At 41.2% G+C, this 25,907-nt stretch overlaps 1 protein-coding gene across 1 annotated transcript in view; it reads right to left on the bottom strand.

The window, feature by feature from the left end:
* Positions 1 to 1,691: 1,691 nt before the first annotated feature.
* The window catches only part of Gars1 (glycyl-tRNA synthetase 1), a 41,735-nt gene continuing 17,519 nt past the window's right edge, over positions 1,692 to 25,907 (bottom strand). Inside the window, exons 8-17 of the mRNA XM_055611876.1 lie at positions 21,415 to 21,564; positions 18,731 to 18,893; positions 16,228 to 16,392; positions 13,532 to 13,639; positions 12,175 to 12,320; positions 8,519 to 8,604; positions 6,419 to 6,528; positions 4,006 to 4,099; positions 3,207 to 3,397; positions 1,692 to 1,967 (exon numbers count right to left, since the gene is read on the bottom strand). Of these exons, the coding sequence (XP_055467851.1) occupies positions 1,842 to 1,967; positions 3,207 to 3,397; positions 4,006 to 4,099; positions 6,419 to 6,528; positions 8,519 to 8,604; positions 12,175 to 12,320; positions 13,532 to 13,639; positions 16,228 to 16,392; positions 18,731 to 18,893; positions 21,415 to 21,564 (1,339 nt within the window). The 3' untranslated portion in view covers positions 1,692 to 1,841. The remainder of the gene's footprint in view (positions 1,968 to 3,206; positions 3,398 to 4,005; positions 4,100 to 6,418; positions 6,529 to 8,518; positions 8,605 to 12,174; positions 12,321 to 13,531; positions 13,640 to 16,227; positions 16,393 to 18,730; positions 18,894 to 21,414; positions 21,565 to 25,907) is intronic.

Below are 25,907 nucleotides of genomic sequence, written 5' to 3'. Positions count from 1 at the left end.
CAAAGTAACTCCATGTCAAACTTGGCCAGTGTCCTGAAGTCCAACCTAAGCTGTACAGAACTCTACCACTGGTTTCTTTCAATTTCATGGAACTGATTAGTCTGAGCCCCTTCATCACTACTCAGGAAAAATGATTTCTGAACCTGGCTATGTTCAGCTTTCCACTTGATACAGACCTGAAACAAAAACATTTTTCTTTAAATCTAAATAGCATTGCAGAACATCAAGCCAGAAATAAGTAGGCTTTAACCACCACTGGTCATCAGCAAAAATGTGTGTACAACAGGCCTATTCATTTAGGATGCAGCTCTTTGCACACCTGTGCTTAAATCCAGTCGTGCCAGGTGCAAAAATCAATGGCCAGCGCTATTGCCCATGGTCCTCACTGGGGAAATCCTTCTTGGAGAAGACACTCATTCTCCAGGGAGAATCATACACCTACATGCTGAGGCGGAGCAGAGGAAGGCAGGCTTGCAGATCACACGCAGTGTGTAATTCATGAAGAGCGAGTCTAGCAGAGAACAGAGCTTTAGCTTTGGCTGGAATCCCTTTACAGTGCAAGGTAGGCAAATTCTACTGTGTGGTTAATAAATCTTCCCATATTAACGAGCTCATCAGTCTGCACTAATTGTTTTTGCTATGGTGAAACCTGCTGTAAAGGGAAGCACACGTGAAGAAGGCAGGGAGAATAAAGAATGTGAGGGATCCCTGGAGAATGAGTGGTTCGTTTAGAGTATAGTTCATTTTAATTTAACAACAAATGCTCAGAGTAGAAGCACTCAGACAGAAGACAAATCAGCCTTGGTATAAGGGTTTTTTTTTTTTCCCAACAAGGTCTGTTCATAAGTTCAATGCTGGGTGTTAGGGCTTGGGTATATAGCAGTGTTTCCGGAACATGCACAAGCATTCCAAGCTCCAGTCTCAACCTGGAAAACAAAACTAATCCCCACTTATCCAGGATCTTTGTTGAGTCCCTACCACCCACAGCACTGTGGTCAATATCATATCAAAGGTGACGAGAGAACACTGGAGACTCTGGAGGCCAACAGGCAAGAGCTGGGGAGCCAAGGCCTGAATTCTACAAATCTCCACTTCCTTAGATTTATTTGTTCCTTAGGTGTCTCAGTGTTCTACACAAAAATGTAACAGCAGCAAAGCACCTTTTTAAAAAGCCCAAACTATAAAATCACAACCAAGACACTGGAAAAGGCTGAGCCAGACAAGCAAGCTGGGTCTCCTCTGGCCTCAAGAAGCCAGTGACTTCTAGAACTCCCAAGAAAGCCAGATATTGAGGCCACAGAGTAGACAGAACCCCCACCCCAGTGCTGCCTTCCCCACCTGCTCAGCCTTTCCCAGAAGCCACTCACCTTCCTGGAGACAGCTGTCTCTTTGGCACAGAGCACTACTTGCTCATCTCCAGATAGTAGACTAGTGCCTGCTGGGAGCTGAGGTGGGAACGGAGGCTTACGACAAATGGCGTAGGAACTCTTTTGGATACAAATGTTCTAAAGTTGGACTGTGGTTGCAGAACTCTGTGAGTACACTAAGTTGTGCACTTAAAATAATTTGTAGTATACAAATTGTACTCCAACATAATTTTTAAAGATGTGTTAAACACAAGCACATCTAACCAAAGGTCTGAGAGAAATGTCTTTGCTAAGAAAATGGAAGCACAACAGATGGATTATAAATTTGTTCAGAATTCCTTCAACTTTAATTGTAGGGGTAAAATCAAGCAGCCACTGAGGAAAAATACAGTCCTGGAAGCAATCACAATTTTTTGTGTAGTGGACATGATGCGTTATTTATTAGCACAGGTGGTCACAAGTTGCCAACTGTTCTCATTCCTCTACTGTCTCTTTTTTGCCAGTCTCCTGCCCTTCAAAGAAAGGGTACCTGGCCTCCACATCAGCCCATGTGATGTTGCCGTTGGCCAGATCACGGACCACACTGGGCAGTTCAGAGACCTAGGAAGAGAAAAGAAGCCCCAGCATTAGCCAACTTCACATGTGTGAAGAGTGCCCTTCTCCTGAATTGAGGAACCCTTATACTTAGTACAGAGCAAAATGCCATGTACATAATGATGGCATACATTTACAAGCTGTTTCTCAATTATGCTCATCCCCTCCCAAGCTGGGGTCTTTGCTCTCAGGTCCCCTAAGCCACCAGCTCCCCACACAGCTCAGCACTGCCACAAAGCTTCTCCTTCCGTTCTGTATCTCAGGTTATTTCACACCTGTTCCATTTAACTCCTGTAGGTCATCAAGTATATGAAATGTTGCAGACCCAGCTGCTGCCCAGCGATATGCAAGTGGCAGTGGCCACCAGCAGAGGTTTACAAAGCTGGGCATGGAAATCCAGTATCTGCTTCCCTTCTGCTGCCCTTCCCTCTCCTACCACTGACTAATGGGTTGGGGATCTTGCAGCTCCAGCAAGTTCTCAGGAAATGCTGATGTTGAGGCTGCTCTGGGACACACACACACCGAGAACTGCAGCCACTGGGAATGTCAGTCCAGAGCAGCCAGGACTGGTGTATAAAGGCAAGTCAGAAACACATGATTTATGAAGTGGACTGTGAACCTTTTGGAATAAAAGCAGTTTTTATTTTTATTTTCCTTATTATAACTGCTTCAAACGGAGTACTAGTAAGTACTCTAAATAAATACCTGCTCAAAGTTAATAAAATAGCCAGGCTATCATTAATATCAGCAACCCCTTCAGCCCCTTCCTATACTATTCAGCCGCCATTCCTTGCTTGTCCCACCCCAGTAGTCCCTTTTCTTTACACAGAATTACAAAGATATTCCATCTCCAATGGACTAACACCAAGTTTATATACACATTTTTACATTTGTATAGAAATATAATGATAAAGATGTCTAAGTCCCCAAAGCTTGCCAATAAAACTATGGCAACAGCCTCATGGGATGACATTTCTATTGCCCAGTAATCAACCATAAAAACAAACTGCTGGAAAAGGAGCCCAGAGCAATCTGAATGTCTATACAATATTAGAGAAATGCTAATGGGTAGTTTCATAATTAAACCAAACAGTTCTGGGAATCTGGGCTTTGTCTGATTCAAACCCATAATTAATATTACAAAGAAAAAAAGACCAAGAAAAGAAATACATCAAAGTCCAAAGCAAGACAGGAGGAAGCTGTGAACATGTCCAAGACTAAATGTATCAAAGGAAAGCCAGGCACCTCTGCCCTTATCTGTCGCATGGAGTCTCGCTCCCTCAGAGTTGCAGTGTGGGGCGTCTTGTTCACTGTATCAAAGTCAATGGTGATGCCAAACGCCACGCCAATCTCATCAGTCCTTGCATAGCGCCTTCCAATGGACCCAGAGGAATCATCTACTTTGTGAGACACGCCATTCCTTGTCAGAGCTTCCGCTATTCAGAACAGAGTGAGATAAGAGTGAAATGCTGCAAAACTCTTGGTGTCATCTGAACGCAGACTCAGAAGCTCAGGAAACATAAATGACCCTGAGACTAGAGAGCAGAAAGTCCCAGTTGCACGGTGTTTACTGAGTCCCTTCCTAGAGCCCAGATAGCCACTGCTATCTACCCCCAACACAGCTGCATGGGAGGAGACCTGATGGCGTTGAGGTAGGAGCAGCCACCTCTGTCTGCACAGCCCTGAGCTGCTCATGCAAGCTTCCCTTTTCAGAACTCAGAGGGAAGGGGGCTAGCACTCCTGGGACCCCTTCCAGTATTGTAGACTCAGTGGTTGTAGGTCCTGTAGAATGCTGTATTCCACTAGGGTTTTGGGAAGAGAGTACCAAGGTCAGTAAAGATCAGTAGAACCAGCAAGGAATCTTTAAATCTGACTCCTGGCTCCTGACCTACCCAATGCTAAGACATCTGAGCAAGCATGCAGAAGCTAAAATCCCATTCATTCATATTCGATCTATGCTTTTACTGAAACAAATGATACATTCTGTAAAACTGAGTCTGTATGACAGTGTTCCCATGGAGATTACCCAATTGGATTTGCTTACATAATTCCTTGACAAATGGCATGAATTCTTGGTTTTGGCTCAGTGGAAGGACAGAACATTTGAATGGAGCAACCACAGCAGGAAAACTGAAGAACTAGATGATTAAAAAAAAAAAAAAAGAAATTCAAATATTAATTTATAGATAGCTGTTAATGTCTCAAAGCGCAAGTAGTTACTCTCAGTAGGTAACTAACACCACTTTACTGTCAAACTATCAGAACACTAGGTAAGATAATCAGTGCAACAGAAGAGTCACCAGGAGAGCTGGGACCAGAGCTTCAGTGTGAGTGTGGCCCCGCCTGATGAATTCTCTGAACCTGTTTCTGCTTCTAAGAGTGGGCCTTTACTTCCCACTCTGCTGAGCTCACAGATGATGTGAAAGCATTCTGAACACTGATGCTGTGTGTGTTCCCGGTGGTCATTTGGGTGACCTACATAAAGGAAAGCCTTACTTCTTTCTGAGGACCACCTGAAGCACCTCCCCGAGAATTAAATGGCAGTGCCAAAATTGCAACCCACAGGCCCTAGTGGAAAAGTAAAACCAAAAATTTTAATTAACTCAGACAGAGATAGTGTACAAAAGAAATTAAACAAACAAACCAAAAAAATGTAAGATTTTCTATCATCCTTTAAGGAGTAAACAGTCAAACCCTCCTACACTGTGCATGAACGATAACTCAAAAATCAAGCCAGCCAATGCTCTGTGGCAGGAAGCCAGCTGCCCATTTTGGGTTGGAAATGAGAGCTAAGGCAGTTCTTAAATAGTATTTGCACAAAAGGTTCATCTGAAGGCAAGAACATGCAGCTTGGGAGTGGACCCATTAAACTGCTGACTGACAAGAGTCGAGGCTAGCTCCTGCTCAAAACTTAATTAGCCCCTTGACAACAGGCAATGACAAATACCCTGCTATAAGGAAACTGTGTACTCCAGCACACAGAGGCTTACACCACAGGATGTTCAGAACCTAGTTCCTTCCTTTAGCTTGTGATCACTGTATTTCACATGAGAAGCAGGAACTTGCCTTTACAGAATTTTTTAATTTCACTAGAAATGTTTTTATACCAAATTTGTAGGCAAATGGACTAAGTAAGTGGGTGCTAGTAATTCAGAAACATTTTTGGCTTCCCGCAGCCTAATCAAATTTCTCTTCACGAAGGGACTCTATGCAATTCATAATAGTGTGACTAATTTATTCTTGTTTAGCCTTTATGAAATGTCTATTAAAGCTCTAGTTATATCAATATTGTTTAATTCAAAGAAACAGCCAAAAGATTTTTTTCTTAAAAACTAAAAACCTTTCTATTAGAAAACTAAGCAGAAAAAACAGAAATCGAAACTGACATCTAAAGAACACCTTCAGTTATGCACACCATCACTCCGTGAAATGAACCTGGTCTACACTCTACACGGGTGTACTGCTGTCTGGTCCAGGCTCTTACTATTTGCCAAATGAAGGACAGCTCATGCTGGGAATGAAGATGCAACCTCAGTGCAGAGATTAAAAGCTAATACAATTGTATTAGCTACTAGCACAACAGTGTATCAGACCTTCTAGAACACTGGCACCAAGAATTCAACAGTTCATTCTTCAAGGCTCAGTGCTTTGCAAAGATCCGCAGATTGATATCCAACACTACAAATATGCTCAGCTTTGGACTGCATGTAAATGAGACTGTTTCATTAGTCAATAAGATACAGACATAAATATCCTCTCTTTTTTCTAGCTAGTCTTTTGACTATTTTCCTGGAAATCTGCTGAAAGCTACAGGAATACACCTTCCATAGAGTGAGATGACAAAGACAAAGGCTCACAAGGTCGAGGAGACAGAGTGGAAGGTATGGAGCCAAGATGCAGGATCATTAGCTGAAAAGAAAACTTGAACGCTTTATAAACTCCTACTTCCTTAATGCTGGAATGCCAGGAAACTACCCCAAGTGCTGCCCATTCTAAGATCTGTCAGGTGAACACACTGGGATTCTGTTGTGTGTTGGGAGAGTTACTAAAGGAAAACTAAAAGCCCCAAGCCACACAGGTACCTGGGTCTCAGCTTGAACTTATCAGTTTGCTAGAACAGAACCTAGGAATTTACATCGTATCTTGTAAGTAAGACAGAAGATCCAGGCAGCTTGGCTAGTTATTAACAGCACATAATTTGGTAGTCTGGCCAAATGGCCATCCTTCCTAATTTTCTAAAAACAAAGGGCCAAACCAAAAAGTATGACGTCAGTCACCAATGCAACACAGTTCCCCAGACATGCTATCTCAGTGCACAAATCACCATACAGCCACGACAAAGGCTTCCAGAGTTACCTGCACATGCTAAAATTCAGGTAAGACTTCAAGAGTGCTCTGCTTGGGTGCACATGTCACCAGTAAGTAACAGCTAGGAGCTCGTTCCAGGAGCAGCTCACCTTTCTCTGTTCATCTCCGTCTCGGATATGGAATGTATGTTCCAATATGGTATACATGATCCTGCCCAGGCCGAAGGAGGGCTCAATTACACTTGGAACAACTTCTTCCACTGCAAAAGAGGTGACAACTTAGTAATATTCTTTCAAGAACTACATTATCCAAATCAGAGCCTTGAAATAATCCTTGGCACCAAAACTACCCTAGAGAGGTTTTGATCTCTGTACAGGAGGATGAATACACTCATAAGAACTATGTACTGATAAGAAATATGATCCCTTTAAGTCATACTGGCTACAATAACTACTCTACCACCTGCTTTGCCTTTCTAGAAAACTAAGAGACCTGGAGCTTTCATTAAGACTTTGTGAAATCAACCACTAGAACTAGAGAGATGGCTCAGCAGTTAAGAGCAACAGCTGCTCTTACAGAGGACCCAGGTTTGATTTCCAGCACCCACAGGATGGCTCAGAACTGTTTGTAATTCCAGTTCCAGGGAATCTGAAGCCCTCTTCTGGTCTTCGGGCACACGTGTGGTACCCAGACATATATGTAGGCAAAACACCTACATACATAAAAAACAAAACAAACAAACAAATAAACAAAATCAAATACCTTAAGGCAGGCCTGGTGATGCAAACTTATGGTCAGGAGGCTCGGGGAGGATTGCTAGCTCAAGAACTGCCTGGGCTAGAGCAGCTTTAGGGCCGCCCTGGACAACCAGGGAGGACCAAGTTAGTGCCATTGCATTCAACACTCTGCGGTCAGGAAACACTGAGCCCAGTATCTCATCAAACACCTTACAGGCCCCCACAGCGTTTCCTATAGGCCACATTCAGAAAATGTATTCGAGACTTACTACATGCAGAGGCTCTATTCCAGGCCTCGGGGAGTTCCTGCTCTGTGGGTAATGAGAGAACCAGAACCAACAATTCACTGTTCTAGAGAGGCTCTTTTTTTGTTTTGTTTGTTCATTGTTTTCTGAAACAGGGTTTCTCTGCATTACCCTGGCTATCCTGGAACTAGCTCTGTAGACCAGGTTGGCCTCGAACTCAGAAATCTGCCTGCTTCTGCCAGCCGCCTGAGTGGTAGGTCTGTGATAAAGGAGTCATTGTTCTGACACACTTTTAATGAAACTGCTTTCCCTCATGTAAAATGTGCTTTCATTATAGTTTTCCTTTCACAAGATACATCATGCTGGCTGAGTGCCCGCTTGCCAGAGTCCATCAGCACCACCAGTGTAATAAATTGTGGTAACAGATTCATATACCATTACAAAGGAAAAAAAAAAAAAAAAGAGGAGGAGGAGTAAAATGTGGCTTAGTACAACACTTGACTACCTAGCAAGGCCTAGGTTTGATCCTTAGTACCACAGGGGAAAATAATGTGTTTCAGAAAGATAATGAAGCACTCTTTCTGCCCACCTTTGTAGCACCTGAGTAATGGCACAGGCTCGGAACCAGCTGCTGGGGCACAAGGGCTGTCCTATTCTGCCCTGTGCTGGCTCTGGGGCCAGGTCTGACCTTTCCATTGCCTTCTGCTTTTCAAACATCTACAATTTCTAGGAGCCCTGCTTCAGACCCACATAACTTTCATGTGTGCTCCAACATGTACACTGTCTAATCCAGAATCTGCCTGACCAAATCAAACCAAACAAAAAATCCACTATCCTTCGCTTGACAAATAAATAAATAAATTAAATAAATAAATAAATAGATAAAGAAATAAATAAAGAAAGAAATAAAAATAAAATAAAAGCAAAAGAACTATCTTTACGTTATTTTACCAAAACAAAACAATGTAGGGCAGGGGAAAGAAAGTGCCTTTTACTCAACAAAAAGACTTTTTCCTAAAAAGTAGTAACTTTTTCAGAGATTTTACCCTATGAACCTCAGGCAAATGTAAAGGCACTGGCACTGTTCAGTGTGAGCACAAGCATCTTTAGAGAGAGAAATGGCAAGTAAATGCTTTTCCATATCCTTCAAGCAGCTTCTCTCTCCAAAATTTACATAAAATGACTGTCATGAAACTTTTATTTTGCTTTTTAAAGTTCAGGAATAATGGCTGTTTTTTTTGTTTGTTTACTTGTTCTCATAAATTACCATGTAGTGTTTTCTGGAATCTCTTCACATTGACCATGTCTTTCATTAATTGAAATGTTTTTCCATTGGTTTCAATAGCAAATTCCCTACAGAGGAAAAAAAAAAAAAGACAGAACACATTATATAATAGTTAAATATGTACCTCTTCTCCAGGATGTTGAACCATTCCTCATTTTAAGTGCTAACACACTTTGGTCTTGTCTACAGATAACTCACATCAAATCAAAGTCATTTCATAAGAAACACCAAATTATTACCCAAACAATAACACCAAACTGTGTCCTGTAAAGGATCTCCAAAGTGTGGCTTATTTTATACAATTTTACAAGTGACTTAGTGGCAAATTCCTCTGATCTTGAAGACTAAATATAACAACTTAGAAAAAAAACAAAATAAAAAAAACCAAAACAATTATTTTAAGGTAATCAGATTTGTCCAAAATAGCTCTGCAGGAAAAATGCCAATGTTTTACATACTATCCCAGCAAATAAAACCCCCAATAGAAGATCAACAAATAGGTTTTCTGACTGTGTACTATGCGATATAAAACACTGTCCCCATAATTGCCAGATGTTCATGTCCTGAGGTCAGTTACAGTACCAAGGGCATTCCATAGGGCCCACATTCCAGCTATTTTCTCCCATTATAAAGGCCAGTTTGCACTTCTCTGGCCTGATGGCAGCTCAGGACTAGGAAAGAGAGCCCTCATGTGGTTGTCTTAAAGCTGTACAAGGGGTATTTATTACCATTACATTTTGCAGGTTTCTTCCAGTCATAATCTTCTGCCTCATCTGGATGGTTTCCACTGATCTCCTGTAATAACTATAGGTTTGAAGTTTGTGTGTATCCATATAGCGTCATGTACTCTATGACTAGCCCAAATGTATAGAGTAGGAAACACCTACAGAACAGTTAGAACTAGCAAGAACATACCTACTGTTTGATATTAAACCCAGCAAATGTTCTTGCACAGTCATGACAGTTGTTGGAAATGGTATACACACACAACCTTTATGACCTCAAAGTTCCCAAGTTCCTGTCCTCTGTGCCCTCACTCTCAATGACAACTAATCTGCTTTCCATTACAATAAAGTGTCTTTTCCTAGGCCTCTATGTAAGGACTGTTTATGATAAGAAAGACTGGGACGCAACCTTTCAGTAAAAGAGCAGTCACAAAATATTTCAGGGTTTGCTGGCCCTATGTAGTCTCTCGTATGCTGTTTTTTGTTGTTTCACTTCAGTATTTCTGTTGTTGTTTATCCCTGAAAATGCAAACACCCCCCCCTTTTTTTTTTTTGCTGGAGAGTAATACAAGAAGGGAGTGAGGCAAGGAGGAACAAATTTTCTAGTACATTTTAGAAACTGTTCTACACATGGCAAGATTCAGTTATTAACAGGATGTGACTTGTCGTTTTTATTGGCTTGTCTGCTGCTCAGCCTACCAATTAATGACAGCAGAAATCTACAGTAAATCTACTGATCACCTAGTTTCTCTTCAGTTTTGTGGTTTGGGTATTTTAAGTTTTAGTTTTCAGTTGTATACTATTTAGGAATGACATAACCTCTTGGGTAATCATGTTCATCATTAGAAGTGCCCTTTTTTGATCTAATTTCCATTGTTCTGGAGTTTACTTTGATAAAAAAAATAGCTACTTGTTCCAACTTTTGGCTAATATACTAGTTTCCTTTTATTTTTAAACCTATTTCTATATTGCCATTCAAATAAGTTTGGTTCAAATCCCATTTAATCAAGCCTGGAAGTTCTGAAGTAGATTGACTGACAATCAGTAGCTGTTATTCCAACGCTTAGATCATTTTATTTCATGCTAATTCATTGGCATTTAGTACAAATCTGCCATCTCACAAGTTATTTTGTATCTGTTCCAACTATTCTTTGTTCATTTTCCTCTTTTCCAATCTTCTAGAGGTATTTTTTTTTCCTCTAAACTGCATTTTATCTCTAAGTTTGTATCCATTTTCATAGGCAACAGTTCTGCAATTTACTGTCTGAGCTTCAATGGATTCTATCACCCTGTCTATTTTATACTAGTGGATTCCCACACATTTACCCTTACTTTGGCATGCATTTTATTTCCATATGTAAATTCCGTAACATATTGTTGGATATGCTTCAGTTTGTTCTCTTTTGGCGCGTGCAAGATTGTCCATGTGGGCATATATTAAGGTCAGAGGTTGTGTGGAATGTCTTTTTTGATCCCTGAGATCTGCACGCAGTGCTGGTGTTACAGAGGCATTGCACCAAGCCTAGCTTTTATGTGGGGTTGGGGATGAAAACTCATATCCTCACGCTTGCACAGTAAGCACTTCATCCACTAAGCCATCTCCCTAGCACTCTGTGCACTGTCTTTCTAAAAAACTTACATAATGATTTATACTCACCACGCATTTCATATTTTTAAAGCTCTTCGACAGTTTGGAGAGATCTGCACCTCCATACTTCATGGAGGCTTTCTGTCAGACAGAATTGCTGAGTCTAGCATGTTTGTACTTCCAGGGACATACCTCAAGCCCCTAATCCACAGTGTCCTGGCTTCTATCATTTTGACAAGAATTCTCAATTACTCTTTTCTTTCTTACTTGTCATATAAGGACTCTTTTCCTCCCTGACTGGCTGCTTTAAAGATTTTCCTCTTTATTCCCAGCTTTTAGCAATTTGAGTCTTAAGTGCCATTACGTGATTTTTCTGACTTCAACCGGTCAAGCGTTTAAATCTAAAACTGCTTCAGGCTGCCACATCATCACGTTTGCTCCACACACCATGATTATCACATGCTTTTCTGTGTGGCACCGTCCCAGGGCATGGGCCAGCCTCTTTCTTCCGATGCTCCATGGTCGGCTTTTGAGGTTGCACCCTTGACTTTAATGACCCTCTGCCTGTTTAATCCACTGCTGCCCCACACAGGGAGATGGCAACCTGAGGGTCTGGCTGGTGTTCACGTTTGCATTCCCACTTCCCACGGCAGTTCATATTCTCCTTACATATGTGAATGTAAGCATATGTGAGATGGTGTCCGAGGAGGACAGAGGGACCTGAAGCTGGGTTCCACTGCTGAGCCATCTCTACAGCCTTTCTTGTATATTCGTGAGAATATAAAACACATTCATGACAGTCTTACTGTATTTATGTATTTACTAGTTATGTTTGTTGTTTTTGGATCTTTCTTTTAATTAACTTCCCTCACCAGGAGTCACGTGATACTGCTTTTACAGATGTACAATAACTTTCAAATACTATAGCTTCTACATTGTTTGGTGTTGTATTTTCTTGTATTCCTTTAAGGATTCCTCTCTGTTGCTTGTATATTTATGTATATTATTAGAGCATTCCAAACCTCTAAAAGAAGTTAATTAGCTTTTAATCTAACTCAGACAAATAGTATCCTCCATGAAATCACTAGAGAAGAACCTGTTACCGCGGTTCTTCTGAGATGCTGGGGTAAACCTGGCAGACTGTCCATAAAGATAATAAAAAGATCTTCATATTTGGTTTCAAATCTGTCTCTATCAAAATTCTATCAAAGAGTCATTTAAATAAAACTAAGACACAGATGGCACTTATGTAAAGACTGCTAGAAACAGCTCGCCTTGCCCTGGCTCAGACTGCAGTGGAGCCCCAGGAAGCAGCAGCACCTTACCCCTTCTCGTTCAGCAGCTGCTCCATCTCTGTAATGTAGCAGTCATCGCAGGCGCTGAGGTACTCCATCACCAGCTTTGCATCCTTCTTGAACGCCTTGCCCAGTGCTCCCTTATTGGGCTCAAATTGTACAACACTGACTGTTTTGTATGAAGCAGTCAAGGAATCCCAGCACAGCACAGCACAGCTTTAGGATTCTGGAAAATGATCTTAAAGCGCTCCACTACAAACTTAAAGCTACCATGCAGTCTTGTGAACAGCAGCTCCCAGGCTCTGTTTGTTCCTGTTTCAGGGACACAGTGAACTAAGTACAGACACACACAGTCATTCTGACCAACCTTAGTAAAGAAAGCTGGAGCTGGGGGACAGTTCAGATAGCACAGTGATTTCCACACAAGCCTGATAAGCTGAGCTCAAATGCCCAGCCTCACATGAAAACCAAGTGTGTTTTATACACCTACAATTCTAGCCCTGAGGAGACAGAGACAGGTGCACTTCTTGAGGCTGCTGCTCAGCCAGTCTTGCTGAAATCAGTGGGCTTCCTTTTCAGTGAGGGAGAGAGAGCAGGAGAGGAAAACATTCAACGTGGACATCTTATTCCCACATGCATTTCTGTATGTATCTACACAGATGAATATGTATATACACCAAAGAAGGAATAAATGAATACCATTAAGAGTTTTAAGATTACAGTGAAATAAAAAAGATCTTATCTAATCCGCAATACATCTCGATCCATAGTAATGTCTTTGGTCAATGAAGTGGCTCAATGGAAAAGGAGCTTGCTTCCAAGATGATAAACTGACCTAAGTCCCCAGGACCCACATGACGAAAGGAGGAGGGGACTCCTGAAAGTTGTCCTCTGACCTCCACACATGTGCTTCACCAAAAGCATAAACAAACAATAAAAGTAATTTTTAAATCTGGTTTTGTCACTAGTCAACTCTAAGAATCAGCTCTCAATCTCAGTGCCCAACAGAAAAGCCAACTCCTGTTCTAATTCATAGGGTCGATGAGCTAAATTATCTTAGAACAGCACTCAGGTTCTGGCAGAACAACATTCACCAGATACCGTATATCTAGGGGCACACAGGAGCAGGAGCTGACCCATACTGGGAACATCTGAGAAAGCAGCACCCTGAAAGGAATTCTGCACATACTTCTAAACGCATGTTTTTAAGGGTATTAATGCTGGGAGTGCTCAATAGGTCCTTAACAGAGACTAGGATAGGAGCAACGAGGGACACCAACCAACAAGTTTAAACAATTCCAAAGCTCTCAGTTCGTCCAAATAATAAGAGACAAACTGGGGATCACACACTTTTAGCCTTAAATTTGGAGTGGCCAAAAAAGGATATGGGTTCTTTCAGACGTTTCTCAGCTACTAGTGGGACTTTGGTGGCTCGAGCATGACAGGAGAGGTCGTAGCAGGAACGATCAGCACATCCAACAATCTCAATCCAGCCCTAGAAGACAGAATTAACAAATTTATTTCCTGCGCATGCTGGCTTTGTTCATGAAAAGCATTTGGACAGTAACTAATCCTTCTAAATATTCAGGGACAATTCAGTTAGAGACTCTCCAATTGGATTTTGCAAAGTATCAAAAGGGGAATAGTTTCATACACTGTATACAAAGTGGCCTTACCTCCCAGGCTGACTTACAATGTCTTATTGCTATGCAGTAAATAAGTCATCTACAAGTTGATTTGCTTAGGTGAGTGAAAGAGAAGATGGCGATTATCAATCTTGTGAAGAACTTTGACAAACTAAACGATGCTGGGGCCCTCTCTGCTCTTGGACTCCCACCCTCCAGAAATGTGTCATATTTTGTTAAGAGCATAAACTAAGACAACTTTACAGACATACTATACAAGTAATAACAATAAAGTGCGTGAGGTCTACCTTTAGCTGCTGGTGTGGGTTGTTCTCAAAAGTATATATATTTGCCTTTTAACTAAAAAGTATTGGGAATTTGAGCCATTAATGGGTGCTTAGAATAAAGAAGACAATAGCAACTCATATAAGCACATAAATTTAAAAGCAAAACAAAAAAAGCGATGAAAGCATGTAATTTGCTAATTTTTCACTACTTAACATGTTCCTAAATGTTATTTGCATTTTTAAACATACAAACTGATGGCTATTGATAATGACCATACTTATAAACTAAAGAGTAGAACGACCAAAACACACCTGGGAATGCAGCTTTGAGAAATAGCCTAACCCTCTCCACAAAAAAAGGAAAAGAATAATCGTGACTATTGTTATCTTTTTTATTTTAAATCTGTCTGTTTATCAGAAGAATACATGAAAATAAAGCATCAGCCAGGTGCTGAGGCATGCTTATAATCCCAGCACTCAGGGAGGCAGAGGCAGGTGGATCTCTTTGAGTTCAAGACCACCCTGGTCTACAAATTGAGTCCAGGACAGCCAAGGCTGCACAAAGAAACCCTGTCTTGAAAAAAACAAAACCAAATCAAAAACAAACAAACAAACAACAACAACAACAACAACAAAAAAGCATCAAAGTTTTTAAAGAGGAGAGCCATGCAGCAAGAGTCCCAGTACTCAGGAGGCCAAGTCAAGAAGAGCCAAGTCCCAGGCAAGGCTGAAGTACACAGTCAAGTTCCAGGATAGCGTAGGGTATACCACAGTGAGACTCTGGCACAGAATGTCTTTGAAGAGTACGGCCTTATCTATGTTAACTTAAAGCTTTTGCTTTTATATAGTTCTGACTTCTACCAGCCATAACAGAAACCAGTCTCCATGCTAGGACCACATGTTTAGAACTCTGTCCCTACAACACTGCAAATTCAGCAGCTGCAAGGCATGATTATAAAGCAGCACAGCATGAACGTCAAGAACAGGCTTGGAGTCAGGCACTTTGGACTCTAATTCAGCTCCATTACCTCCTAAGCTCAGGACCTGGAGTCTTGACCTCTTAGCACTTGAGCATCCTCAGAAAGAGAAGATATTTCAGAGGAATGCATAGGATACACGTAAAGCACTCAGAAATGCACATGCCTTTTAACAGCAGCAAATGTGAATAAACAAGCAAATAAAGCAAATGAAAGGCAGGGTGGGCCAGAATCAGATCTCAACTGACATTTGGTGTGTTCTAATGCTACTTTCAAATTAAACCAAGAGAACTGGGTGAAATAGAGAAAAGCAATAAATATTCATCACCCAGAAGCCAGAAATATTTTATTGGTTTAATATGAAAATAAGAAAATTACAAAAATAATAAGGAGAGTAGCTGCTGTGTAGCTGCTTCCTCCTCCAGGTCAAGTACTCCCCCATGGAGGGAGCAAGGAGATCCAAAGGCTCATGAAACTCAGCAGTACTTAAAGAACCAGGACGCTCAAATCACTCCTAAGGCTCAGGAGCCCCCGCTCCAGGTCGGTTAAGCCATAAACCACCATTAGGGAACAGGAGCCTGGTGTCACTGCCACAGGGTGCACAGCGTTTGTCAGCTGTTCCTCATGTCATGGTGGGGTTTCTGGTATAAAGCTGTCTGAAAGTCACCCATGTTCTGGCAGGTAACCCTAACAAACATAGTGCTTCAACAAGCTGCATCTGAAAGGAACTGTCTTTGGTTTGTCTCTGTCCTCTGTGATAAGTAAGCATGACTTCCCAGGAAAAGCAACACTGCAGTGTATGTACCAAACAAGCTTACAAAGAACAGATTTTAGTAATTCTTATGTAATTTCACAAAGGCAAAAAGAAAACATTAAAAGCAGCATCAGCTAAGAGTACTGTAATTAAGAGTACTGTTTTAACACTACCATCACTGCCGGCATTTGCTGGATGCCTGTAAGGATCTCAGGTCCACTGAAGGATGTTATGGTGCCATTCACCCAGGAAGAGGCACACCTGTGCCATCCTACCTTGCCCCTTCCTTCGTACCTAAAGCATCTATCTCTATATCCTAAGGGTTTTCAAACACAGGCCAGCCCCTCTTTACAAGGAAGCGTAAATCAACCGTTGTCTGGTTAGTTCTTTTGGCCCAGTCTGGCATGAGGAACAGTAAACAACAGTAAAGTCCTACTTACATAGGACGTTTTGGACTCAGCATCCCAGCAGTCGCAGGCATAATGGGCCATCTCATTCTCCATATGCTGTCGGAAGCGGAGTTTATCAGGAGATATTCCAACCTTCGTGAGGTAGAGGTAGATGCGGCCAATAAAATAGCCTAATACTGAGTTGTTAATCACACCCTAAACAAAGAGTGTGGCAAGGGAAAAAAGTACACATTAATACTTTTGAAGGCCAAGGTACTGTCTGTTTGTCTGCTTAGCTACCTACAGAGTCTACCGAAAAAAGTACACATAAAGTAAACTTCCTTCCTGCTTTCATAACAATCTAAAATACCCACAATATGATCTTGGTTAAGAGTTAATGTCAAGTTAACAAGTTAATAATGACGTTGTTCAAAATATATCTAACACATTGGGCATAGTGGCACACACCTTTAGTCCCAACATTTGGGAGGCAAAGGCAGACAGATCTGTGTGTTCCAGGATAGACTGGTCACAGAGCGAGTTCCAGGATAGCCAGAGCTAAACAGTGAGACTCTGCCTTGAAAAACAACAAAAACAAAAAATATCTAACATATCTGTCCAGTGAACTCAACTGCAGCACATCAGCCCTAGATCATATACTTCCTAAATCTGGTCATAAACCACAGAGCTACCTTGAGAGGGTTTGTTTAAAAATGTCGTCTCACCCACTGAAGTTCAGCTGCTCCATATAATACATATTTTTTATAACTTTAGTACTGGACCTCAGATGTCATCTAGCCTATCTCCATCACTACAAGGATGTCTGCTGGTTAGTTTTATCAACTTGACACAAACATAGATAACCCTAAAAAGGAATCTCCACTGAGGAACTGCTTCCACAATACTGGCCAGTGGACATTTTCTTGATTGCTGTAGAAGGCATGTAAGTCTCTGTGCTCACAGATAAGCACTAAGGAATCTAGGAACTTAAATCCATCTGGTTGTCTCTTCAAAGGGAGAAATGTACAACCTGTCTTCCTCCCAAAAGGCTGGTAGAAGGCTGGGACTAGACTTGGTTAACACTTGGTGAGCTCTGAGCTGTAAGGCTAGGCCACACCTGACCCTTCCCCAGACCCTTACCTTAAGCATCCTTGTCTCAGTCAATCTATAGCATTATCCTGTCTCAGATTAGTATCTTGCACCTGTTTTCTCAGTTACCCTTAATGGAAGATGTCACTTGTACTTTACAAAGATTCTCCTGTAGTCATGTCTTAAGCTTTGCTGTGCACATGGGACTGAGTTAATTATCATGAGGACTTTGTTTTCCAAACTGTGCTGTGCTTAGATATGTCTCAAATAAACCACTAGCTTCAGACTCTCAAAGTTTGAACCAACACTGGCTACTGAGTCATGGTGAACCGAACTGCCTTTCTGTCTTCCTAGGACAGTTACTCTGCTAGCCGTGGTGAACAGAGAGATCCTTGCAGATTGCTAATTTATATAGACTGGTACGGTCACTATGGGAGATACCACCCCTAGGGAGGTAGGTCTGAGCTATTTAAGAATGGCAGCTTAGCAAACCAAGAGAAGCAAACCAGTAAGCAGCATTTCTCTATTGGCTTATGCTTCAAGCTCCTAACTTGGCTTCTCTCAATGATGGACTATAGCATGTAATCTAAAGTAAACTCTTTCCTCCCAAGTTGCTTTTGGTTATAATATTTAGCACAGCAGATTATATCCACAAAGTGGGTGATACCTCTTCTTGTATACTTCTGGGGCCAGAAGGCTAAGTTCTTCTCCAAGCAAGTCACTGGGAAGCAGCTAATGAGGGTAAGTGTTCACTTACTCATTTCTCCAGGCAGATATTTAAAGAAACCCAGTCATTTGCAAGGCCTATAACCCAAAGTTAAAGACAACATATAGGGGCTTGGATCCGGAGTGTTTGCTTCTCCTGAGTAAGCTTCTGTCTCTTCCAAAGTTGTGCAACTTGTTAAAGTAGGACCAGTTAGATAACAGTACAGTTCAAAACAAGGCCTAGTTTCTAAATGCTCTGCTCACCAAGGACAACTTGCAGGAGCTGCTTCTCTCCTTCCACCATGTGGGGCCCAGGAACCAAACTCAAGTCATGTGACTTGGCAGCAGGTACCTTTACTTGCTGAGCCACCTCCTAGGCCCAGCTGCTAAATGTTTACTTAATGTTAGCCTCCTGGCCCAGGATTGGTTCAGGTAATTTTCTCTCTTGACACTAATAATAAATTCTATATAAAACAAATACACAAATACTACATGGGGACTGGAGCTGTAGCTTAGAGCTAAGTCACTTCTACAGCACACAAGGACCTAGGTTTGATCACCAATACCACAAAAGACAAAACCTGTCAGGGCTCAGGATGCAGTCGTGCATTTGCCAAGCCACTGGGCTTGGCCCACAATGCTGCAAAATAGATTAAATACTGCTAACACCAATTTCTTCTTCACTCGGTACACAACCAAGTTGCTAAGTCCTGCATCCCCGACTGAGCATAATCTAAATCAGTTCACTCCAGAATCTTACCTGCTCAACAGCATCTCCCAGACGCACCTTCTGAGCAGACTGTCCGCTGACCTGGGCTTTCGCAGAGTACAAATAAAGGTAGAGGTCAGCTACACTTTGGAACTTGGGATGATCTTTCTCAGCGGGATCTACAAAGTACTCGATCTCTGCCATTGTGAATTCCCTGGAAGGAAAAAACAAGATAGAAATCTTCACTATAAAAATGCTTAACTATAAACCTCAGTCAACAAAGCTCCTATGTCCAGCTGCTCACTCCTCAAGATAAGGGCCCAAACCAAAGGAGTTTCTTATGACTTAACTAGAACCCACAGAATTTTGGATTAGGTTTGTGTAGATGGTTGCTTTTTTAAAAAGCAACAAAAACTGGCCCAGGATAGAACTCTATGGTAAAGAGCATACTTAGCATGTTCAAAGCTTTGGATCCAAGCCTAGTACCAAATTAACAACACTAAAAAGAATAACTTCAACAACCTCTTCTCAAATACAAATTCCTTCTATATAGCTATATGCAACAGTATCAGTTATAAATAAAAATAATTTTTAAAAGCAGATTAATACAGCCTTTAAAATAGGAAATAAGTAAAAGCCACATACTTGAAAAATGAGATGCTGAACAGTCACATCCACATAAAATGATTCTGCTCAAAGCATTGGGTCTTTGCATAAATTTATACTAAGGAAGCCACAGACATTTACTTTTCAAAGAATGGGAAATTAGAAGTGAACTGAAACGGTTCTCCAGGTTTTAAAGCACTTTGATTGACTGTGTTTTATGGCTCCAAACAAGTAAATGACTGATAATGGCACCAAACAGATGGTCTCGTTAGAATAAGAGCTTCTAAATAAAGCATTATTCCAGGCAAAGGACACTGGGCATGAACTGAACAAGCCACTATCAACCTCAGCACATAATGACGAAATAAATATGCATACAGCAATGGTTTTCCAAAGACATTTCTCTGAATTGCAATTTAGTAGCTATTACAGGGAAAGGGAGAGTGTTTTAAGTTAATTTTATGAGTCAAAAATCTTTTTGAAAATGGACACAATCTCACTGGTGTACTCTCATGATTATCTCAGATGTTTTAGAAGCAACACAAAATTGTACAGATTGGCCCTAAATATATAAAATGTTCTGCCAAGAGCTGAGTTTTTAATTTTACTCGTTAATGGCATTTTTTTTTCAATCCCACAGCACTGGTTTAATTATCTTTCAACAACTATGAAATGTGTCTGTGCACATGGAAATGCGGGGTGAGCTTTCTGCTATGTCCTCACATAACTTACACCCGGTTTGACAGGAATCAATCAACATCTATGGTGCAGGGAAACTAGATTAAGGGTCCCACCCAGAATCTCCCAAACGGTGGTTGCCAATGTCTTTCCATGTGTTCTGTAGGAAACTGCATGTCAACTGTAGTTAACAATGCAATAATAATATTATCGTCTCAGTACCTGCTGAAAGGGTTACAGTTGTGACCACCAGAATAACAACTGAAAGGCTATGATGTAAAAGAACAGATTGGTTACAAGCTTGCCTGTAGTAATCAGTCCATGAAGTAGCTATCAAGACATTCTGACAACTATAGTATTTTGCTACAGTAAACACAAAAAGAAGAAAAGGTGAGAAGCTGGTTTTGGAGCCTAAGAAAGCAAAGTATGGTTACACAGCCAATTTTTGTAAGGAATATATTACTCAAAAGGGGATGATGTCAAAAGGAAATGTGGAAATCACAAACTTAAATCACAGTAAGCAGAGACCAACAGAGACAAAAAACCTGGGCCCAGGGCAGCCTGTAGAGACCAATATTCCAACCAAGGACCATGCATGGAGACCACCTAGACTCCATGCTCAGAGGAAGCCCAAAGGTTACTTAGTTTCCAAGTGGGTTCCCTGGTAAGGGGGCAGGGGCTGTCTCTGACATGAACTCAGTGGCTGGCATTTTGATCACCTCCCCCTGGGGGTGCAGCTTTGCCAGGCCACAAAGGAAGGTGATGCAGCCAGTCCTGATGAGACCTGATAGGCTAGGGTTAGACAGAAGGGGAGGATGTCCTCCCCTATCAGTAGACTAAGGAAGGGGCATAGGGGGGAGAAGAGGGAAGATGTGTGGGACTGGGAGGAGAAGAGGGAGGGGGTTACAACCAGGATACAAAGTGAATAAATTGCAATAAACAAACAAACAAAATAAATAAACCACAGTAAGCTTCTAGAGAAAAAGAGACTAGCCAGTGCCAAATGTCAGACAGGCAGGTGTCTGAGCTCAGCAGTGTCGGCTTGCCAACTGCACTGTGTCATAAGCCCCTACCAATCCACAGACTGCACCCAGGGCACCCTCCAGCAATGCCACCCGCCCTCAACACTTCCCATCCTTTGCATCTAAGGATACAGACAGAAAGACAAACACACAAACACACACTGACCCTGTAACTCCACACCAGTGACAGATGCGCTGGTTTTAATATCAACCTCTCTACTTCCTAAAAACAGGGGGTGACAAAGGAAGAGATAACCTCAGAACAAGCAGGAACCATAAGCTATTGTCCACACTCTCTCCTTTCCCTTTAATTCACTCCTCAATCAAAACTGCCAACCTCCCCAGGCATTACATTTGGAAAGAAGAGAACTAAAGATTGAAATGCAAGTGTGTCAGTTTGTATCTCACACCCAACGCCGATAGTAATACCTGACTCGGATCAGTCCAGACCTAGGCGAGATCTCATTTCTAAAGGAGTTTCCAATCTGGGCAGCAGCAAAAGGCAATTTGTCTTGGTTGAATTCTAAAAGTCGCTTGAAATTCAGGAAAATTCCCTGTGCAGTTTCTGGTCTCAGATATCTATAAAATTAAATAAGTCAGTCTGTTACAAATAAATAGTGTTTTCCAATAAAACAAAGTCTGTTACAAATAAAGTACCACATATATCTTTTTCACAGCAAATCCATACTTAAGGCCTAAAATAGAAGTTTTAAAAGGAAGAGATCCTGTCCTAAGCAGCAAACTTCAACAGAAAGAACCATGGGGATGGACTAAGATCTTAGGATGCTCAGAATGCCATCAAACTGGGTTTATTTCTTTACTCCAGTAGTCAACTTCTGAGTGTCATTATAGTGGTTCAAATGAGAATGGCCCCCATCGCTCCTAAGTTTGAATACTTGGTCCCCAGTTGATGAAACTGCTTGGGAAGGATTAGGAGGTGTGGCCTTGTTGGAGGAGGTGTGTCACTAGGAGTGGACTTTGAGGTCTGAAAAGACCCATGCCATTCCCTGAATGCTCTCTGCCTCCTGCTTGTGGTTGGAGACATGAGCTTGCAACCTGTCACCATGCCTTCATTTCACCATCAGATTCTAATGTCTGAAATCGTAACTCAATTGTATACTCTTCTATACACTGTGTCTTTCAGTTGTCTTACATCTTCCCTACTTTGCCCTGCTTTCTCTCCCATCTCCCACCCACTTAATCTTTCTACTCTACTTCCCCTTTTATCTCTCCATAACAGTACATTCTATCTCCCTCCTTCCCTTCTGTGATTACCTGGATTGAAGTAGCACAATTATCTAAACCTTAAATACTACCATCCACATATAAGAGGAAAAATGTAATACTTGTCTTTTTGGGTCTGGGTTACTTCACTCAGAATGATTTTTTTTTTTTTTCTAATTCCATTCATTATCTATTAACCTACAATTTTTTTTTCTTTCTTTTTTGGGGGATGGCAAAGCGTAAGGGTTAAGAAAGGGTCTCTACATAGTCCTGACTGTCATGGAACTCAGAGATCCATCTGCCTCTGCTCCCAAGGGCTGGGATTAAAGGCTTGTACCTTAATGCCTACAAGTTCATCATAAGAGCTGGTGAACATTCACTATGTAAATGTATCAGGTCCAAGTTCTATTTTGAGTGAAGTCTTATGCAGGGTGATAAATATGAGTCTATTTGCATTCTTCTACATGTAGCCATCCAGTTTGACCAGCACCACTTATTGAAGACGCTGTCATTTGTCCAGGGTCTATTTTGGCTTCCTTGTCAAAAATCAGGTATCCATAGATACCTGGGTCTTCAACTGGATTCCATTGATCAATGTGTCTGTTTTTAATGCCAACACTATATAGTTTTTATTAGTATAGCTTTCTAATACAACTTGAAATTGGGATGTTGATATTTACTGCAATTCTTTTATTTTTTCAGGACTGTTTTAGCTATTTTGGATTTTTTGTGTTTCCGTATGAAGTTGAACATCATTTTTTTTTAATTGTATGAATTATGTTGGATTCATGAATTGAATTTTATGAGGATTGCTTAAGTTTGTACAGTGTTTTTGGTAGGATGGCCATTTTCACAATATTAATCTTGCTGATACATGAGCATGGAAGATCTTTTTTCATCTTCTAGTGTCTTATTTTTCCTTCAGTGTCTAAAGTTTTCATTATACAAGTCTTTCAATTACTTAGTTAGTTATCTCAAGATTTTGGTTTTCTGAGGTGACTGTAAAAAGTACTGTTTCCTTGATGATTTCTCAGTATGTTTATTTATATATAAAAAGGCTGTTGCTTTGTGTTAACTTTGCGTCCTATTTTCTTGAACGTGTAGGAATTTCCTGGTGAAGTCATTAGCATTATGTAGAAACCCTAACCCAAAAGGCCTTTTTAAAAACCTACTACTGCAGAAGCTGTCTATAAAAAGAGGTCAATATATAACAGGAGAGACAATGCCCCAGCTAGACATCTTAGGCTACCAGTTGTATCTGCTTGCGTCACTGGCCTGAAGGGCCCTGGACTTCCCCAAATACCACAAGTTGTTGGTTGCTCTCCACACCTGACAGCAAGGTCCTATGCTGAAAACACAACTTACTTATAGCATCAAAGATGGAAAAATTAGGCTGGTACCCAACTTGAAGCTTCACTTCTACTAACTAGGATTCGTGGTACTGGAAGGTAGGCTGCTTGGCAGTTGGGTGATCAGTACCACTCAACTACAAACATTGCAACTACGACAGCAATCTACTGCAAAATATACTAGTGCAACAGTAGCGCAAATGTTATGGGTAACCAAACACCATTTCATAAAAAGCAGGTTTATGGTCCACTTCATGAGATGCAACAATGGCTGATACTACAAAAGCGGCCAAGAACCTGAGACTACAGAGGTAAGAGGAGTAGGGAAAACTTAATACTGTCATGACAAATTAAATTACTCCTAATGACATATTGCTATACACAAACATCAGGGCATCCAACCCTCACTAGAGAAGCTTCTTCCAGAGGGTGATAATTAGCAAACAGACCCACAAATGGACAGTGTGCAGAGGGACAGGCTTTGGAGTACTCAGTCCTAACTGGGTTGGTTTTATCATAGCCCTCCCCCTCCAAGCTCAGGGCTCTGTGTGAAAGAGGCCATAGAAAAATTAAAAATAAAATAAAATAAAATAAAATAAAATAAAATAAAATTAAATTAAATTAAAAATTAAAAAAAAAAAAAAAGCCAGAGGTGGTGGCTGAGTCCCAGGAAACAGTGTCTTCCAGAGACAACAGGGCTGACATGCATATGAACTCATAGAGACTGTGGTGCACAAGGCTTGTACAGGTTCAAGCTAGACAGGGTTCCAGCACTGAGAAGGGGAAGTAGACCCAGAGTCCTACCCCTAACCAAGGAGCTATTTGCAATGGATACCCATCGGGAAAGGAAGACTTCGGTTTCTGCAATGAAGTTACTGGGTATACGTATCAACCGCTCCCCACGGAGGGCCTCACGCCCAGGAGCAGTTGGCCTACACAAAACCACCTCCATGTGGCTGCTGTGCGAGTGAGCGTGTGTTGAGGGTGCTTTTCGCTGTCTTATTTTTTTTGTCTTTTCTTGTTTGTTTTTGATTTTCGGATTATGTTTTGAAAGAGTAAGTTAGGTGTTAGGGAGGTGAGGATGGTATGGGAGGAGTTAGAGGGAAGAGAAAAACATGATCCAAATATATTGTATGTAAATAATTGTTTAGTTGAAAACTGTTGCCTTGCTCATGGTGTCTTACTACAGCAATAAAAAACTAATATAGCCAGTAAGGCTTCTGAAATAATCACTTACATAGAGGCAGATGACAAATTTAGTTCTGTTTGAAAATAAGACTTACGCCTTTTTTGAAACACTGGCATACAAAACAACCTGTTTCATTACAGCATTTTCATACACACATTATTTCACTCTGTCTCTATTTATCCCCTATTGCTCTTCCCTAGCCACTCTTGATAGTCCCCTCCCAGGACCACTCAGTCCTGCCTCTGCTTTTTTTTTTTAATCACATGTATATACCATTACTTTTCTTTATTTTCTCTGCCTATTTCCTTAAGATATTTTCCTCCCCTCATGGCTAAGTACACCTTTTTTTTTTTTTAAACTAAGATTTATTTATTTTATGTATTTGAATGTTTTACCTGCATGTATGTGCACCACATATATGTAGTGCCTTCAGAGACAGAAGAGGGCACCCAGGTCCCTGGAACTGGAGTCACAGATAGTTGCGAGCTGCCATGTTAGTACTGGAAACCAAACCCAGGTCCTCTGCAAGAGCAGCCAGTGCTCAGTCATTAACCAGGTCAGATCAGTTTCTCTTATCTTCATATTTTGTTCACTGTATTTTCAAACAAATGTTTTTGTATTTCTCTATCTTAAAGATAAAGTCAACCGAACATAGTTGCTCTAGTTACTGTTCTAGTGCTGTAAGGAGAAACTATGACCAAGACAATTTATAATAGAAAAGCATTTAACTGGGGACTTGCTTCCAGTTTCAGAGCAAGTCCCTGACCACCATGGTAGGTGGTGTCACAGAGGCATGGTGCTGGAACACTAGCTAAGAGCTCTACATCCTGTTACACAGGCAGTAGGCAGAGATACAGTGGGCCTGGCACGGGCTTCTAAAACCTCAAATCCTATCCAAGTAACCTGCCACCTCCAACAAGACACCTACACCAACAAAGATCCTCTCAAACAGCTCCCTGACTGGGGGCTAAGAACACAAATACGCAAGAACACTCTAAGGGAGCATTTTCATTCAAGCCACAACAGTATTAGAGCCAGTGCCTTCTAATTTTAAGTGAATGTGCAAATCATTCACTTAAAAAGTGCTCCTAGAAGCCTACTTCAAAATACTACACTAACGTAAGTTTAACCAAGATAAAGAAACCCTAAACTTTACTGTC

Source organism: Psammomys obesus, unplaced genomic scaffold, assembly GCF_907164565.1.
Source record: "Psammomys obesus unplaced genomic scaffold, mPsaObe1.curated_primary_1811, whole genome shotgun sequence".
Lineage (NCBI taxonomy): Eukaryota > Metazoa > Chordata > Mammalia > Rodentia > Muridae > Psammomys > Psammomys obesus.
Note: the sequence above shows the minus strand (reverse complement) of the source record. Positions and strands in the feature narration are given on the sequence as shown.